We start from the raw sequence: 17,427 nt of genomic DNA, 5'->3' as shown, positions 1-17,427 counted from the left end.
TCAGGTTTTAAGATAATGTATCCTCATATATATATTTCAACTCCTTATTTACATATTTTCAACTCCACACCCCTTACGACGATTTTTCCGAAAGAAACAAAACAAATGCGTGTTTCTTTATTTTTAAAGGAGATTCAAAATACTAATTTTCACGTCTGTAACATCTTCAGTTTTGAGATATAAATATCCTCATAAAAGCAATTCAACTCCTTTTTCACCCCCACTTCCTACCCGTTATGTTGATTCCTCACTCCCCAAAAGTGCGTGTTTATTGTTAAAGGAGATTCCAAATACCAATTTTCACGTCTTTAAAATATTTAGTTTTGAGATATAAGTATCCTCACACAAAGAATTCATCTATTTTTTCAATTCATTCAACCCCCTTAAGTGGATATTCCGAAGACAAAAGAACACGTGTTTATTTACTTTGAAAGAAGATTACAAATACAAATGTTCACGCCTCTAACATCTTCAGTTTTTGAGATATAAGTACCCTCATAAAAGAATTCAACTCCTTTTTTAACCCAGCCCGTTAAGTTGATTCCCCTACCCTGCCACAAAATGCGTGTTTCTTTATTTTTAAAGGAGATGCCAAATACAAATTTTCAGAGTGTAACCTTAAATTTTTGAGATGGGAGTTTCTCCGTAGAAACAATTAAATATTTCACTTCCTTTCACTCTGCCCCCTTAAGTGAATTTTCCGGAAACCATAAATACTTGTTTCTTTACTTATAAAGGAGCTTTCAAATGCCAATTATCACGACTGTAACATCTTCAGTGTTGAGATATACAGTACGTATCCTCATAAAAAGGAATTAAACTCCTTTTTAACCGTCCCCGTTCCCAAGTTGATTTCTCCCCTAATATGCGTATTTCCTTATATTAAAAGGAGACTCCAAATATTAATATTCACGTCTGTAACATCTTTAGTTTTGTGATATAACTATCCTCATGAAAAGAATTCAACTCCTTTCTCACTCCGCCCGTTAACTTGGTTTTCCCCACCCCAAAAATGCGTGTTTCTTTATTCTTAAGGGAGATTCCAAATACCAGTTTCCACGTCTGTAACCTTCAATTTTGAGATATACGTTTCTCCAGAACAGAAATTCAGTTTCTTCACTTCCTTTCACACTCCCCACTCAAGTGAATTTTCCAAAAACAAACAGTACCTACCCATTTCTTTAAAAGAGCTTCCAAATACCAATTATCACGACTGTAACTTCTTCAGTTTTTGAGATATATGTATTCTCGTAAAAGGAATTCATCTACGTTTTTACACCCCCCCCCCCCCCAAGTTGATCCACCCCCAAAATGCGTGTTTCTTTATTTTTAAAGGAGATTCCAAATACCAGTTTCCACGTTTGTACCATTTTTATATAATCTCGTACAAATAATTCAACTAATTTTTCAATTCTTCCAACCCCTCCCCCGCCCGCGCCGAGGTTTTTTTCAGAGAACCAAAGAATAAGTGTTTCCTTACCTTTAAAGGAGATTCCAAATACCAATGTTCACGTCTGCAACATGTTAAGTTTTTGAGATATACTGTAGATATGCTAATTTTAAAATTCACCCCCTTTTACAGTTCTCCTTAAGAGGATTTTCTGAAAAAATTTATGTTTCTTTACTTTACAGGAAATTCCAAATTCCAGTTTTCAAATCTGTAATATGTCACGTATCTGAGATAATTTACAGATATAGTCTTTTTAAAAATTCACCCCGTTTGTCTCTCCTGTTCACCTTCTATTCATCAGATTACACAAAAACACAAAAATACGTGTTTCTTTATTTTCAAAGGAGATTCCATATACCAATTTTTACGTCTGTAATATCTTCACTTTTTAAGATAAGTCTCCTAATAAAAGGTGATCAACCCCTTTTCCCCCTTTTTTCACCCCCATAATGGAATTTTCTGAAAACAAAAAATACGTGTTTCTTTATTTTAAAAGCAGATTCCTAATAATAATTTTTACGGCTGTAAACTTTCAAGTTTTTGAGATATAGATATCCTCATTTTAAAAATTCACCCCCTTTTCACCCCCTTAGCGACGGAATATCCAAAAATCCTCCCTTAGTGAGCACCTACACCCTAATATAAATTATACTCAAAATTTAATTTTTTATGTCCAGAAGTTTTGGCTCGGCGATGAAGAATCAGTCCGTCAGTCAGTCAGTCAGGACATGTTATTTTATATACGTATATTGATTAAAGTTAGAAATTAAAATAACACATTAAAATACGCAAACACGAAATAAATAGAGTCAAAGGGGTAAAAGCGCAGTTAACACAAACACACGAGGACAAAGGACGTTATTATGCACGATAAAAAAGACCACTATCCCTCATAAAACGGATGACGGGATCTGCTGGCTGCTCATCATCTCGCAAGACGAGGGAGATTGTACACGGGAGTGTTAGCCTACGGCGCAGATCGACCAGGTTCGTACACTCCGTAAGCATGTGTACCACGTTAAGATGATCGCCGCAAGTACACATCGGAAAGGGTTCTCCTTGCAGTAAGTAGGAGTTCGTTAGTAAACCGTGGCCGATCCGAAGACGACATAATACCACTGCTTCCCTCCGAAAAGCCCAAAGGGGAGTCCTCCATATCTTCGTTGTTCCTTTTATCGCTCTCAGCTTATTTGGAAGTGGAGTGGCCTGCCACTCCATCTCCCAATGTGACATAACCAGATGTCTCAACTGAGTGCGAACATCACTTGTTGGAACCTTGTAAGGGAACGGGGGCAGTGTAACCGCCTCCTTGACAGCCTTATCTGCTAATTTGTTTCCCTCTACACCCATGTGGCTCGGGAGCCACAGAAACGTGATTCTGGTGCCGGCATCTAAACACCCAGCCAGCAGGTCCTGGATCCGCTGCACCAGAGGGTGCCGAGGGAAACAGGTATCAATAGACTGTAGCGAGCTCAAGGAGACAGAACACAGAAGAAACTTCCGGCGCACATCGGACAGTACGTACCGCAGAGCTCCAGAGATAGCATAGAGCTCTGCTGTGTACACACTACAGGTTTCCGGGAGAGCAAATAGAAACCTAACATTGTCGACAACGAACGCACAGCCCACCTTCGTTTCTGTCCTCGAACCATCCGTTTAAACCACGACTGAACCTGGATACCGGCCAAAAACTGACAAAAAGGGCCTCCAATAAATCGAAGGGTCCGTGTTTTCCTTCGGGCCAGTGTGCGGATCCAGGATTATTTCAGGTCGTCGTATTATCCACGGAGGTACCCCACTCGGTTGTCTGACAAGGCAGGGAACCGAAGGTACATCAAACAATCTGTGACTGCTATCCAAGCGTATTCCGACCGGCCGCGTTGCTCGAGGATGAGCATCGTCCAGCGGACGGTTTACATTCTGAAATACGCTAGGGTAGCTTGGGTGAAGTGGCATATGTTGCAAATTTGCAGCATAGGACATAAGCATTTGCTGGAGTCTCAGGCGTAAAGGCGGCACACCAGATTCAGCGAGCAGGCTTGTACGAAAAGCTCCCGTCGCCAGCCTAACCCCACTGTGGTGGATGCTATTCAGTTTCGCAAGGACGCTTTGCCTTGCTGATCCGTATGCTGCACTGCCGTAATCTAACCTAGATAATATATGTGCCCTATAAAATCGTAAGAGTTCCGTGTCGTCAACACCCCCGCCCCAATTAGGGCTGCTAAGAAACTTCAAGATATTTAACTGATTGGTGCATTGCACTTTCAACTGCCGCACATGTTGCTCCCACGATAATTTGCTATCGAAAAGGAGCCCAATAAATTGATAAGTGTCGACTACGGGAAAGCGACATTTCCTACATACAGCTCAGTATGCGAGTGAAGAGGGCGTTGCCGGCAAAAGTGGACAACAGAGGTCTTTGCGGTTGAAAACAGAAAGCCATGTTCTAAAGTCCACTGTTCCACTCTCCTAATAGCTTGCAGTAATTGTCGCTCTGGAACTGCCATATTATGCGAGCTATAATGCAGAGCAAAATCGTTCACATATAGCGACGGTGTTATTGATGAACCAGCAGCAGCGACAATACCGTTTGTGGTAATCGCAATCAGAATGACGTTAAGAACCGATCCCTGTGGAACTCCATTTTCTTGAACGTGGTATTACGAATATGCCCTTTTAACTCGGACACGGAATAGACGGAGGGACAAAATTTCGCAATAAATACCGGCATGTTGCCTCGGAATCTCCATTGATGAAGGACTGAAATGATAACATATTGCCATGCGGTATCATAGGCTTTTTCTAAGTCGAAGAAAACAGCCACCAAATGCTTTTTGCGGAGAAATGCATCCTGGATTGAACACTTCAGGCGTACCTGGTGGTCAGTGGTCGAGCGAACGGCTCGAAAACCACATTGGTACTCGGACAAAAGTCCTTGTTTGTCCAGACACCACACAAGTCGGCGATTTACCATCCTCTCAAATAGCTTACACAAGCAGCTAGTGAGACAAATACGTCTATAGCTTCCTGCATACTTAGGTTTCTTATCAGACTTGAGGACAGGAATGACTATGCCCTCTCGCCACTGAGACGGAAACTCACCCTCTATCCAGATTCGGTTGAAAACTCGAAGGAGATATAATAGACTATCCTCACTAAGGTGTTTCAACATATGGTTTTGGACATTGTCTGACCCAAGAGACGTGTCCTTGCAAAGCGCCAAGGCGCTGCGGACTTCCCACTCCGTAAAAGACACGTTATAGTCCTCTGAAGCTTGAGTTGTAAAACTAAGGTGATGACGTTCTTCCTCCCGCTTCAGAGTGAGGAAATCACGGTGGTAATTCCCGACGCCAGATACATCCGCGAAATGACGTGCAATATGGTTAGCAACCGAGATTGGTTCAGTGACGATACTGCCTGCAATGGAAATTTCCGGTACAAAAGATGATCCTTGGATACCCGAAATACGTCGATGTTTAGTCCACACTTGAGATGATGAAGTATGTGACGTCATAGACGAGACATATCTCTCCCATGAAGCTTTCTTACTTTGGCGAATAAGAACTCGCGCCTTAGCGCGGAGTTTTTTTAAATGTTACCAAGTTGGCCACAGTAGGCTGCCTACGGTAACGGTTATGAGCGCGACGGCGTTCTTTGATGGCTGCTCCAGTTTTCGGCGAGGAGTCTCTGAGAAGGAGAGAATTGACTCCTCAGTAGCAGCAAGGATAACTTGTGTTATGTAAGTTACTTCACCGTCTACGGTCCGCTTGGTCTAGTAGTTAAAGACAGCAAGGGGTGCGAACTTTGGCTAATCAGCATTTTTAAGTATCCATCGAGGAGGAGCCTCGACGGATTTTTGTTTCAACAAAGTAAGAATAATGGGAAAATGGTCACTGTCACAGAGATCATCGTGTGTATTCCACCGAAACAGCGGAACTAACGTTCGGCTGCATAGACTTAAGTATATGCGAGAGTATGTGCTGTAACGTACACTGAAATGAGTTGGCTCACCTGTGTTCAAAGTACATAAATACAACTCTGTTACTAATGTTTCCAACTCCCTTCCCCTGAGGCAAGGTGCTTCAGAGCCCCATATGGATTGATAGGCGTTAAACCCACCCAATAAGAGGAAGGGAGGTGGAAGCTTATCTATAAGATCAGTGACATCATATATGTTAAGAGACTGGCCTGGTGGAAAATAAGCATTACATACTGTTGGTATGACAGGCAGCGGAACGCGAACTGCTACAGCCTCCATCGGGGTTCTTAGTAGAATCTCTTCGCTGTAGGTATCAGAACGGACAAAAATGCAAACGCCATCGGAAGCCCGGTCAACATAATATAGTTCTGTTGAGTATAGTCGAAAATTTCTCAAGACCGTATGTTGACCTGGTCTGAAATTTGTTTCCTGAATACAGACTATACTCGCCGAATACTCGCTAATGGGCTGGCGCAGCTCAGCAAGATGCCTATCATAACCGTTACAATTCCACTGTAACCGTGCCATAGTGTGGGTGTGAACTTCTGTGGTTTAGGATAGAATCAGCGAAATGCTACCAAACAAACACTCACATCCCCATCTGAAGATGGAGATAAATGCTCCATTTACATCACCTCATCTCCAGACGAGGTAATCCATGCCTTGAATTTCTTCGACGTAGTCCGGGGGTGGGGTTTCTTCCTACGAGGGGAGCGCCCTGGTTTTCCAGGAGGAAAACCCCCTGGCGCAGACTCGGACCCTCCGGGTAGCGGGGGTGAGTTCCCATTCGTAGGAGAGGTGGAAGAACGCCTTGTAAGGGCGCTCTCTTTTGCCACCGTCGATTCTTGTTTAGATGGGCTGGGAGGTGATTTCCCAGCCCTGGTCGCCGAAGCCGCCTCCGCCGGCTTAGGCGCGGCTTTCGCCGACCTCGTGAGGGAAGGAGACATTATCTTCTTCCCCTGCTGTGCCGGCGTAGGTTTCTTAGCCAGCACAGGCTTGTTTGTGGTCGGAGGCTGGGATGAACCCGCGTTCGAGCTCTTTCTCTTTACGGCGTTGCTCACAGGAGCAACTGCCGCCTTAGGCGCAGCGATATTCTGGGAGTGTGTACCAGTTGTACATAACGAACCTGGGAGAGACTGTGCTACCATGCTGAAGTCTAGCGTCTTGGCCGGTGTATTTAGAGAATTAAACTTACGGTGCGCTTCCTGGTAGGAAAGACCAGTGTCTTAATATCCTGGATCTTCTTCTTACTCAGATATACCGGACAGTTCCGATCTCGAGGAGAATGAAAACCAGGGCAGTTAGCCCACCTATATGGAGTTGTGCACTCTTCCGCGCCATGAACTTCTCTTCCACACGTACCACAGATAGATGGATTCGAACAACGGGATACCACGTGTCTGAATCTCTGGCATTGATAGCATCCCATACGAGGCGGGATGTACGGTCTCACATCGCAACGATTTGTTGTTACCTTGACTTTCTCTGACAACACTCACAATTTGAAGGATACTATGAACGCACCCGTGGCAACGTCTTCACCGTTGACATTGCACGTGATGCACCGGGACGTTTGTCACGCCACGGTGCTTCATGTCTTCCATCTGTTCATCGTCAGTATTCAAAACGAGATCACGGTGGAAAATAACTCCACGAACCAGATTCAAGGTTTTGTGCTCTTCCACTTTGACGGGGATTTCGCCAAAGTGGTCGCACTTAAGCAACCGATCTGCTTGGAGTGCTGTGCTCGTTTTCAAAAGCAAACCGCCATTGCGCATTTTCTTAAGATCGTCGAGTTCACCGTATAAGCCTTCGATGTGTCGACTGAAAAGAATCCATTTGACCAGCTTGAAATCTTGCCCATCGGTTCTGGTAGGAACTAGGAACGTAGGGAAGCTGGAACCCAGACTAATATGCTGCGCTTGTTCCCAAGGGATTGCCCCCTCCCCCTTATGGAATCAAATGTTAAAGACTTGGGTAGCTGACTACCCGAGGAGGCTGGCGGAAGTGGTTTCGACGCAATGCCCGAAATCATCCTCCCCGAATTCTACCCACTCGGATCAGGGGTGTCTGTAGCCGAACCAAGCAGCCAAGGCAATACCCACCTGGTCGTAGCCGGTATTGCCCCGGGTCCGATGTTGGACGTTGCCTAATACTACGAGATGACTGAGGCAAGGAGCACTAGGACTCCCTTCCTGCAATCACCCGCAACAGCACGTGCCCCATAGCGTGCACAGAGCACTAAATGTAGAGAAAAATGAATAATAATATGTCCTTCTGGCATTCGGCTGTACGGGGGCCTGTGTTGTCAGGCGGATACTACTTCAAGGGTAGATGACACTCCCAACCGCTGATCCCTGGGTGGTCACTGCGCGGGCTTTCGAGCGTAATCGCACACGTAGGAGGCCTATCTCCGTGCAGCATGCACATCGAGAATTTCGAATCGGTCTACAACTAACCCTCAAAAACAATACAAAATAAAGAGGGTACCATGGCCACATGACCCTTTGAGTCGCCTTCTGCGACAGGCAGGGATTACCTGTAAGTGTGTTCAGCCCCTCCCATCCACAGGGGTCAAACCCATAGTACCTAACCTCAATCCATGTCCGCGCCTAGGTCGCTCCTTTTATTCGCTCTTTACGCCAGGCAGGGGATACCGCAGGTGCATTCTACATGTGCGTCCCCCACCCGCAGGGGCCAGGAAAGGTCTTTATCTACTTAAGACTATCATTCACTTCTAGTTACATAATAAAGTCAACTTACTCTATATGGACGAGTCTCCGTAAAAGGAGCACGGGCGAAGTTCCACCGAGGACCCTGGTTGTTGTAGAGTTGCCAGATGGGGCGCAGCACCGGCCGAGAGTTTTCCCCCTGAGTCTGCAGCAGCACCCTCAACACGCCAAGGCTTGGACCCGAAACATCAATGAAGGGCTCGTACATGAAGAACCTGCACACAAGCACTACCATCATTGTTTGAAAAATTATGATGTTTGAGCTCGAAACCTATTTTTACACTAGGCTGTACCAGGCTTTGCTCTCTTCGTTTCAACTTTTTAATGAACCAATAATCGCCAAGGAGCTGCAGTATTTGGTTATGAAGTGTTGATGTGTATCTGTCCCTGACAAGGGATACAAACAGTTCCAGAAATTTTCATGAAAAAAATAGAGTATGCAATGTATAATTTAAGTGTTAAAAAAATAAGTACCGGTAATTATAGTGTAGGCGTATTTAAAATAATCCACACTGATTTATAAAATCACATGAAGTGAAGTGATGTTGTGCGCCATCCTTATAAGTGAAGAACTAAGACAATAGAGTAGGCCTATGTGTCATTAATTGTTAAAATGTTGTGTAATTACAGTTAAAATTAACCGATTATAGACTAAAGGCAAGAGCATTGAGAGAATATAGCAGTTGTGACCCAGATCGCACAAACGTGTAGGTCGTACATTTTGTTGATATTTCCCTGTAATTTGTTATTTTTTACAGCATAAAATATAAAATATAGAAGTGTACGACTGTGCGAATACGTCATGGCACTCACTCTTATTATTATGTAATTCTTCCTTTACCAATCGGACAAAAATAGTACAAATATAGTTATAGGTATATATTTAGGCTTCTTAGACATAATTCACCGTGTCATTCGTAAAATGCTTTTGTACCCCTCTTCTTTGAATTTTATGATATAGCGTGTCGTATAATTGTTAGGATGTGCTGTGTTTAGTTCAAAGGCCTGCGATGATACTTTCAGCTTTTCTCAAACGGAGTTCGCTCATCCTTTGGAGCAAAATGGATACATTATCTGATCAAAAATGTAGTGACCTCCATCTCACTTGATGATAATAAAGGCAATGGTGCTATATTCTGTACAATCGTCAGTTGGTAGGACAAGACAAAAGAGGGCCATTGTGCCAATGGAGCTTCCGTCCTGAAAAATATATCAGAGCTTTCATATCTATATATATAAAATAAGAGTTTTGTCTGTACATTGCTCAAAATTTGAAAAGAATGGTATTTCTGTATCGGTCATGTCCACAGTAACAAGAAAATGCATTTTTTACTTTTCCGTAATGTCTGTCTGTCTGTCTGTCTGTCTGTCTGTCTGTCTGTCTGTCTGTCTGTCTGTCTGTCTGTCTGTCTGTCTGTCTGTATGTATGTATGTATGTATGTATGTATGTATGTATGTATGTATGTATGTATGTATGTACACGCATCACGAGAAAACGGCTGAAGAGAATTTAATGAAAATCGGAATGTAAAGTCGGGTGATGAACCGCTACAATCTAGGCTATAAATTATTTTAATCACGCTGAGTGAAATGGTAGTTTAGTGGAAGGCCTGAAATTTAATTCTCAAATATTTATGTTACTAGTGGTCGTGTCTTAATGAAAATCGCTAGACAAAGATGGGAGATAAGTCGCTACAATATAGGCTATACACGCTGAGAAAAATGGTAATTTAGGGGAAGGCCTAAAATTTTGTTGTCAAATATTTATTTTATTAGTGGTCGTATCTTCACGAAAATTGGTATGCAAAGTCGGGGAATAGGTCGCTATAATCTAGGCTGTCAGTAATGTTATTCGCACTGAGTGAAATGGTAGTTTAGGGGAAGGCGTGAAATGTAATCTACATATAAAATAAGTGTTTTGCCTGTGCATTGCTCAGAATTTGAAATGAATGATATTTCTGTATCTGTCATGTCCACAGTAACAAGGAAATGATTTTTTTAATTTTCCGTAATTTCTGTCTGTCTGTCTGTCTGTCTGTCTGTCTGTCTGTCTGTCTGTCTGTCTGTCTGTCTGTCTGTCTGTCTGTCTGTCTGTCTGTCTGTCTGTCTGTACACTCATCAATAGAAAACGGCTGAAGAGAATTTAATGAAAATTGGTATGTAATGTCGGGTGATGAACCACTGCAATCTAGGCTACAAATTATTTTATTCACGTTGAGTGAAATGGTAGTTTAGGGAAAGGCCTGAAATGTAATTCTCAAATAAGTTATTTATGTTATTAGTGGTCGTATCGATAAATACTACATAACTAACATAACTTTATTTATGTCGTAAGTTAGTAGTAGTTATGTAAGCAGTTATTAACTTTCCGATCACTTGTGTCTTATACATTGTTACCCTACCGCATATAATCAGAGATATTCATGAATTTGGATTTTTGTTACTAAGTTCATATCAGCGCCGAGTCACGAGAAAATGGGTAAACAGAAAATCGGTATGTAAAGTCTGAGAATAAGGAACTACAATCTCCGATATAAATAATTTTGTAAGACACCCTAATATCACAGAGTCGAAAGAAAACTAATGTGAAGGCCTGCAATATAGAAAGCTCATAAACTTTATCAACAATAACATTACATTGACCATTGTTTGTTGTGATGTGCTTTTTGTCTTCTGTTTCCACTCATCCCTGATAGATAGGATTACTGCAGCGTACCGAGGTTTTTTTAATTTGCTTGACGTCGCACCGACACAGGTAGGTCTTATGGCGACGATGGGATAGGAAATGAATAGTGGTGTGAAGGAAGCTGCCTTGGCTTTAAGGTACAGCCTGGTGTGACTGGTGTGAAAATGGGAAACCACGGAATACCATTTTCAGGTTTGCCGGCAGTGGGGTTCGAATCCACTATCTCCCGGATGCAAGCTCACAGCTGCGGGCCCCTAACCACACGGGCAACTCGCCTGGTCGTACCGACTGTAACAGCCTGCCTGTATATTGGCGGGAGGCATCTGGGGAGTAAGATAAAATTCTTCTTTAGCATGCCATTCTTCTGGTTCATACATTTTCTGATATATCTGGTACGTAACACACTGGTTCATCATAGTATTCGAGCTATTCAATCCCTACTCTGAGGCACTGATTGGAATGAGTAGTGTGCATATTTAACGGAATAATGACAGAGGAGTGTTCACGGCAGTCTGCGACCTGGTTATTCCAGCTCTGGAACTTTGGACTCTTAGATCGGCACCGTAGTACTGTTCGTTGAAAGTGAGAAAGTGTGCGGTTTTTCATTTGATCGAGTATTTTATATGATAACATTGCTTTCAATCGCTACATTCCTACTAACGTTTTTGTAATGTCCTATGTTGAATTCAGTTAGGAAAACCACCAAGTCAGTCTTTCTGAGAATCCCGTAGCGAAGCACGGGTACATCAGCTAGTATAGCATAAAATCATTAAACGCACACTTGGTTTGGATAATACTGCGATGAAATGTATTATTTGTATTTTATAATCCAAGAAATGCTATCACTCCATCGTGCAGCTTGTTGAAGATTCATAAGAGCAAGCTGAACATGTACCGGTACTAGCAATTAAAACAGAGTTCTCAAATACCCTGGGAACTAGTAATATGAAGTACTGAAATCGTTTCGATATACAGGATGAATTACTTAAAACATTCACCCCAAATATTTCTGAAATGGAAGCTGCTATTGATGTGCTGTTTTCACAGAAATGAAGTGTAACCAAGGGGTCATCGTTGTAGCCCATGTAGTATGCGAACCTTTTCTTGATACCCAGTTCCCATTCAGCACTAGAGAGCTCAGGTATCAAGAAAAGGTTCGCGTACTATACACAGATTGTAATAATTATTTGAATATGTATTTATTTTGAAAGTTTACTTTTACAAATGGAACAATGCCTATTTACATTATCACAATAAAACTAAATTAGAATGCCAGTGGTGTTTCTTTCCAGGATTCTAGCACAAGTAGTTTACGAGCTATTATAGTTGGAAAATTGTAAATGCCGACGGTGCAAATTTGTGAAACTTTATGCAAATTATAAAATAGAATGCGGTGCATTGTATATTTATGAGAACTGATGGTTATTTTAATAAATTAATACTGAGCTACTTCTTCTCTTGCCTACCTTATTACGGAATAGTATTTATGGATATAAATTGGTCAACGCCTGAAAGGTATGCAAGTGATTAGAAACAGATGTACAGGTTGAGTGAAATACTCCTAGGTTCATGATATTCTCTTGGTAACCAGAAACGTACACTAAAAGTATCCTTCTTCTTCTTCATCTGGCCTTTTCACAATTACTTTGTACCGGGCGAATTGGCCGTGCGTTTAGGGGCGCGCAGCTGTGAGCTCGCATCCTGGAGATAGTGGGTTCGAACCCCACTGTCGGCAGCCCTGAAGATGGTTTTTGGTGGTTTCCCATTTTCACACCAGGCAAATGCTGGGGCTGTACCTTAATTAAGGCCACGGCCGCTTCCTTCCTATACCTAGGTCTTTCCTGTCCCATCGTCGCCATAAGACCTATCTGTGTCGGTGCGACGTAAAGAAAATAGCAAAAAATAATTACTCTGCATCGGCACTTTGTGTGGATCTGGTCAATTTTAACGGCGCGATGATGTTCCTGACGCCAACCCTATGTGGAACAGAATACTCCCTTCCCCACTGTTCCGGGTCGCCAGAAACTGAGGGGAGATTATTCTCTTAATTGGCAATTAGGCATGTACCTATTACAGCCAAAACAAACAAACAAACAAACAAACAAACAAACAAACAAACAAACAAACAAACAAACAAACAAACAAACAAACAAACAAATACATGTAATTCGGAAGAAGTACATTATGGAGTACATATCAATAAACAGAAATACTACCAGCTAGAAAATATACAATGTATAAAAGATGACGATCAAAACTGAACAAATATTTAAACACAACATGAAACTAAAATTAGAGTTATTATCAACCTTAGTCATTATTATCTTAGACTCCTTACTTTTTCATACTTTTAAGTCATAAGTTTGTGCTGTGTACATACATGGTTACAAAACCTCTTTTAAATTCCCCATAGAGACATAATACTTAAGAAATTGATAATTTTCTGTAGGTATATTTATTTTCAACACAAATATGACCAATGTTTAACTTTCCGTTTACTATACGAGTAAATGATCAATTTTGGACTCTCTCTCTTCCAACTTCGGTTGACCAAGGCAGGAGACATGACACTTTTTTCATCCTGAAACGTCAGTATACATTTCAGTATGTATAGTATAAGTATCCCCTATTATATTTAACCATACGTATTCTTGCTGATTCCACTATTTTCAGATCGTTAACTTGCCAATTATTCGTACATTTCACTGCATGTACTGTTTCCTCATTCATCCCTTTCATTTTCTTATCCCATAAACTTTTAATAATTATCAATAATGTCGATGGTTTCCCTGGACCTCTCCATTCCCTGTTCATGATTTTAACAATAGTATAATATTCACATTCTCTTTCTATTTTATTTCTCTCTTCTGTTTCTAAATATTTAACCTTAATGCCCTTGTACTTTCGCACTGCCTCAAGAAATATGCATTTCCTATCTCCTTCTCACACAAGAAACATATTTTCTTTCAGAACTTCTTTAAATGTCTTATTTTATAAACTCCAATCAACCACCAACAGGTCATTCTCCTATATTCTCTTTTTGTTAATTTATAATTTGTTATTCTCATGCCTGGATATATTGTACCATTCTTCTCATCCTTGGCCATGTAAAAGTTTCCTGTAATAGGCCTGTCACCTTATCTGTGCCTGCATGTTCAGTCGTATGGTGTCCTAGCCAAATCAGATCAATTTGGTAGCCGATGGGACGACAATCCGGAATCTAGTGTGTTCGTCGTCTACGAACTTGTGAAGGAGGTTGTTAAAATAATACAAATATTATGCCTTCTTCTGCGCCTCGTCGAAACGTGGAGTCCCGGGTTCAAGTTCCTTCTTAAAATATTCAATGGATTAGGGTTCCTACTGGGAGTATCAACTACTACATTTATTTTTCCTGGGCAATGTTGCATTGTTAAGTCAAATTGCTGCTTGAAAAGTGCCCATCGGCAAACTCGATCGCTACCGACATTGCATTTGAGAATAACATCAATGCCGTAAACATACTTTCTCCACTGAATCAATGAAGCAACAATAGGCAATATGTCTAACTCCGTTGTTGTGTATTTCATCTTGTAATGTCGTAATTTCCTGCTCACGAAGGCTAGATAACTGATCTTGTTCTCACACTCAGGTGTCTCTTGGTACAGAACCACACCAATCCCTATGTTAGAAGCGTCCACCTGGAGGATGAATCTCCTATCGAAAAGATATCCTAGCCTGACTGAGTTAGCTAAGAGCTGTTTGGTTTTATAGAAGACTTCCTCGTGTCTAGGCGCCCAACGCCACCTGTTGTTCGCCTTTAACAATTACTGTAGAGGCGCCACTGTATCTGTGTATGCGGGACAGTGATCTGCAAAAAATTGACATAAGCCTAGACATTTTCTGATATGTTTGACTCTGCTAGGCACAGGGAAATTTTGAATAGCATCAATTTTGACTGGTTTAGGCGTAATCCCACTTCCATCAATCACGTGACCTAAGAATAACGCGCTTCTATGGCAAAAATGTGATTTTTGCAGATTCACCTTTAAATTACATCAGTTTAGGCGTGCCAATAATAGGTCAATCTTTCTGAGGTGATCTTCTAAAGTTATCGAACTTCTTATAATATCATCCACATAGAGTATGGGGAAATCCTTTACTTCTTGACTAAGGTTTCCTTCCACGGCTCGCATAAGTGCTGAGCTTGAGTTCATAAGACCGAAAGGCCGTCTTTGGAAAATTTAAGTCTGATTGTCGAGCATAAATCCAGTAAGCATACATGATCCACGATGTAAAACTATGTGATGAAAGGATGAGGTTAAAACCACCGTACCGAACAATTTCATTCCTCCACATTTTTACAGGATGTCCTTAATTGCTAGTGCTTGTCATATTCGGGTAGCAGGCGTTTGTTAATTGCCCGCGTATCCAAGCATACTCGAATGAACCGTTTGATTTCAATACTGGTAAGATTGGATTGAGGAAGGGTGTAGCTGACTTGGTGATAATATCATTGTTCTCCATTTCGTTAATTACATCTTTAACCTTCGGAAATAACTTTTGCGGTATAGGATATGGTTTGTGTTTGAAGGGTTCCCAGCTGTTCACTACAATCTCGTATTCATAGTTGGGGATCTTGCCTCGTTTTGATCTCTAAAATGGTCTTGAGTTTGTCACGGTTTTCATCGTTTACCTCGGCTTCAGCTATATTTCTGTATCAAATTTCTAAATCTCTCTTCCTCGTTGTCGTCTTCGATATTTGAGATCATTGCGTCCAATGTTTATCGAAGTTCAGCACAATTTTCGATCTAACCAGCCGGAAAATCGATCGACTCCTTTCCTCCATGTTTTGCTGTGGTAGTCCAAATCTTTTCCTCTCCATTATCACTTTCCAACTCGTTTAATTTCATCTCTTCGTGAATATTGATTGCTCGAAATATAATATTGGTGGTTCCCATGTCAATGATCGCATTATATGGCCTGAGAAAATATGTGGCTAGAATATGATTATATTCCATCTTAGGGTAAAATCACGCATGGATGTGACATTATTGAGTTTCCTAACTCAACGTCTAGCAAGGCTTGTTCTTTACACACCGCAGTCCTCTCGGGGATTATTCTTCTAACTTTCAGTTTTGATATGGTATGACCGAAATTAGAACTCTAGACTGTAGTTCGCTGAGAATTTTCTGGGATGCCGGACTTATGGTAGCGCCTGTATCTACCAAACTACGAATACGGAGATTATTTATTCTGGCATAAATCACGGGCAATTCCTTGACAGACTTACAATTTACTTTAATTGGGTCGTCAATCAGTTCTTCAGGTTGAATGATCCAGCTATCAATAGAGACGATAGTGCATTCTTCCTCTTGCTCGTCCCGTGCGGAATTCGCACTATCTTCTCGTACTAATGTTGAAGTATTTTTTATACGCGCCCCCTCTAGCATCGTATTCTGGGGAGTGTGGGTTCAAATCTTGCCCTTGGTTTGCCAGTCTGCGAGCGCGATATTGTTTACTTTCAGCCCCATGACCTTTTATGTCGTCTTGGCCCTGAATAGCCTCCTTCCAGCGCTCTTCCTCCTGACGATTGCTGTTGAGTTCTTGCAAGTATCTCTGGGAATCTCGATTTCGCTCTTCAAGTCCTAGGCGATAATTGCCTCTCATCCCTTCCTTTCGACCGTCCCTGTCATTCCATCTGCTTCAGGGCCGTCTCTGACTCGCAAAAATTTCCGTACGGATAACGGTATGTTTTCCCTGGAAATCCGCCTGGGTAATAGCTGCCTCTCCGCTATCCTCTATTTCGGGCGTTGTCGCTACCTTTCCTGTCGTCTATCCATCGGTTCGCTCTCCATGCTGCTCTCTTCTCTTTTTCTTCTTCCCCATTCAACGTTTCTCTCTGTATCGTCTGCGCTCCTGATTGGCATTCCCCATTTCTTGTTCTGAACTGGGCTGTGGCCTGCTGTTAAGTGCACAGTGAGAATCGCTTCAGTCTTTCACACTTCCGGATAACTCTGATTCTTAGTCTGGTCGAGCTGTCTAAGTGTCAATTCGGCCCCCGCGGCGGTCTTTACATTTGCTGCGATCAGTGTCCTCTGTACTTCCACCGGTATTTGCTTCAAAATGGCGGCTATAACCTCGTTCTCTGGTGGCGGAACATCCAAATCATGGATCTTAAGCATTTGGGATAGAAAATATTGAGAAAACTTAGTCGGAAATGTAGCGACGTATTTCCTGGAGTACAATTCCATTCTCAATTCCTACTGTACAGATACGTTCCAATATTTCTTAAGAAATGCCTTTTTAACTTCCTCGTACGTACTAAACTTTACCGAAATGCCGTCATTCATTCCAACACTGAGTCAGCTAGGAATTTCTCAACCGTCTTTAATTTTCTCTCCGGTGGTATCCTACATTCAGCGATATAATCCTCTACTTCACGCAGAAATGTACGTGGCTTTCTGTCGTCCATCACCGTGTATTTCTTGGGTTTATCCTCCGATGTTCTACTAATATTATATATAGGGACCCCTCCGTGAGCATCGGGCGTCGACCTTCCAGTCGCAGGAAGCTTAAAATCTCCCTCAGCGGAGCTGCCTCG

General features: G+C 41.9%; 1 protein-coding gene across 1 annotated transcript in view; it reads right to left on the bottom strand.

Annotated features, from left to right (window-relative positions):
• Nucleotides 1–17,427, bottom strand: part of LOC136862974 (MAM and LDL-receptor class A domain-containing protein 2) — a 348,511-nt gene that overhangs the window by 52,735 nt on the left and 278,349 nt on the right. The window contains exon 13 of the mRNA XM_067139270.2: nt 8,193–8,376. Within this exon, the coding sequence (XP_066995371.2) occupies nt 8,193–8,376 (184 nt within the window). The remainder of the gene's footprint in view (nt 1–8,192; nt 8,377–17,427) is intronic.

This window comes from Anabrus simplex, chromosome 2 (genome assembly GCF_040414725.1).
Source record: "Anabrus simplex isolate iqAnaSimp1 chromosome 2, ASM4041472v1, whole genome shotgun sequence".
Taxonomy (NCBI): domain Eukaryota; kingdom Metazoa; phylum Arthropoda; class Insecta; order Orthoptera; family Tettigoniidae; genus Anabrus; species Anabrus simplex.
The sequence above is the reverse complement of the archived record's forward strand: the minus strand, read 5'-3'. Positions and strand labels throughout refer to the sequence as shown.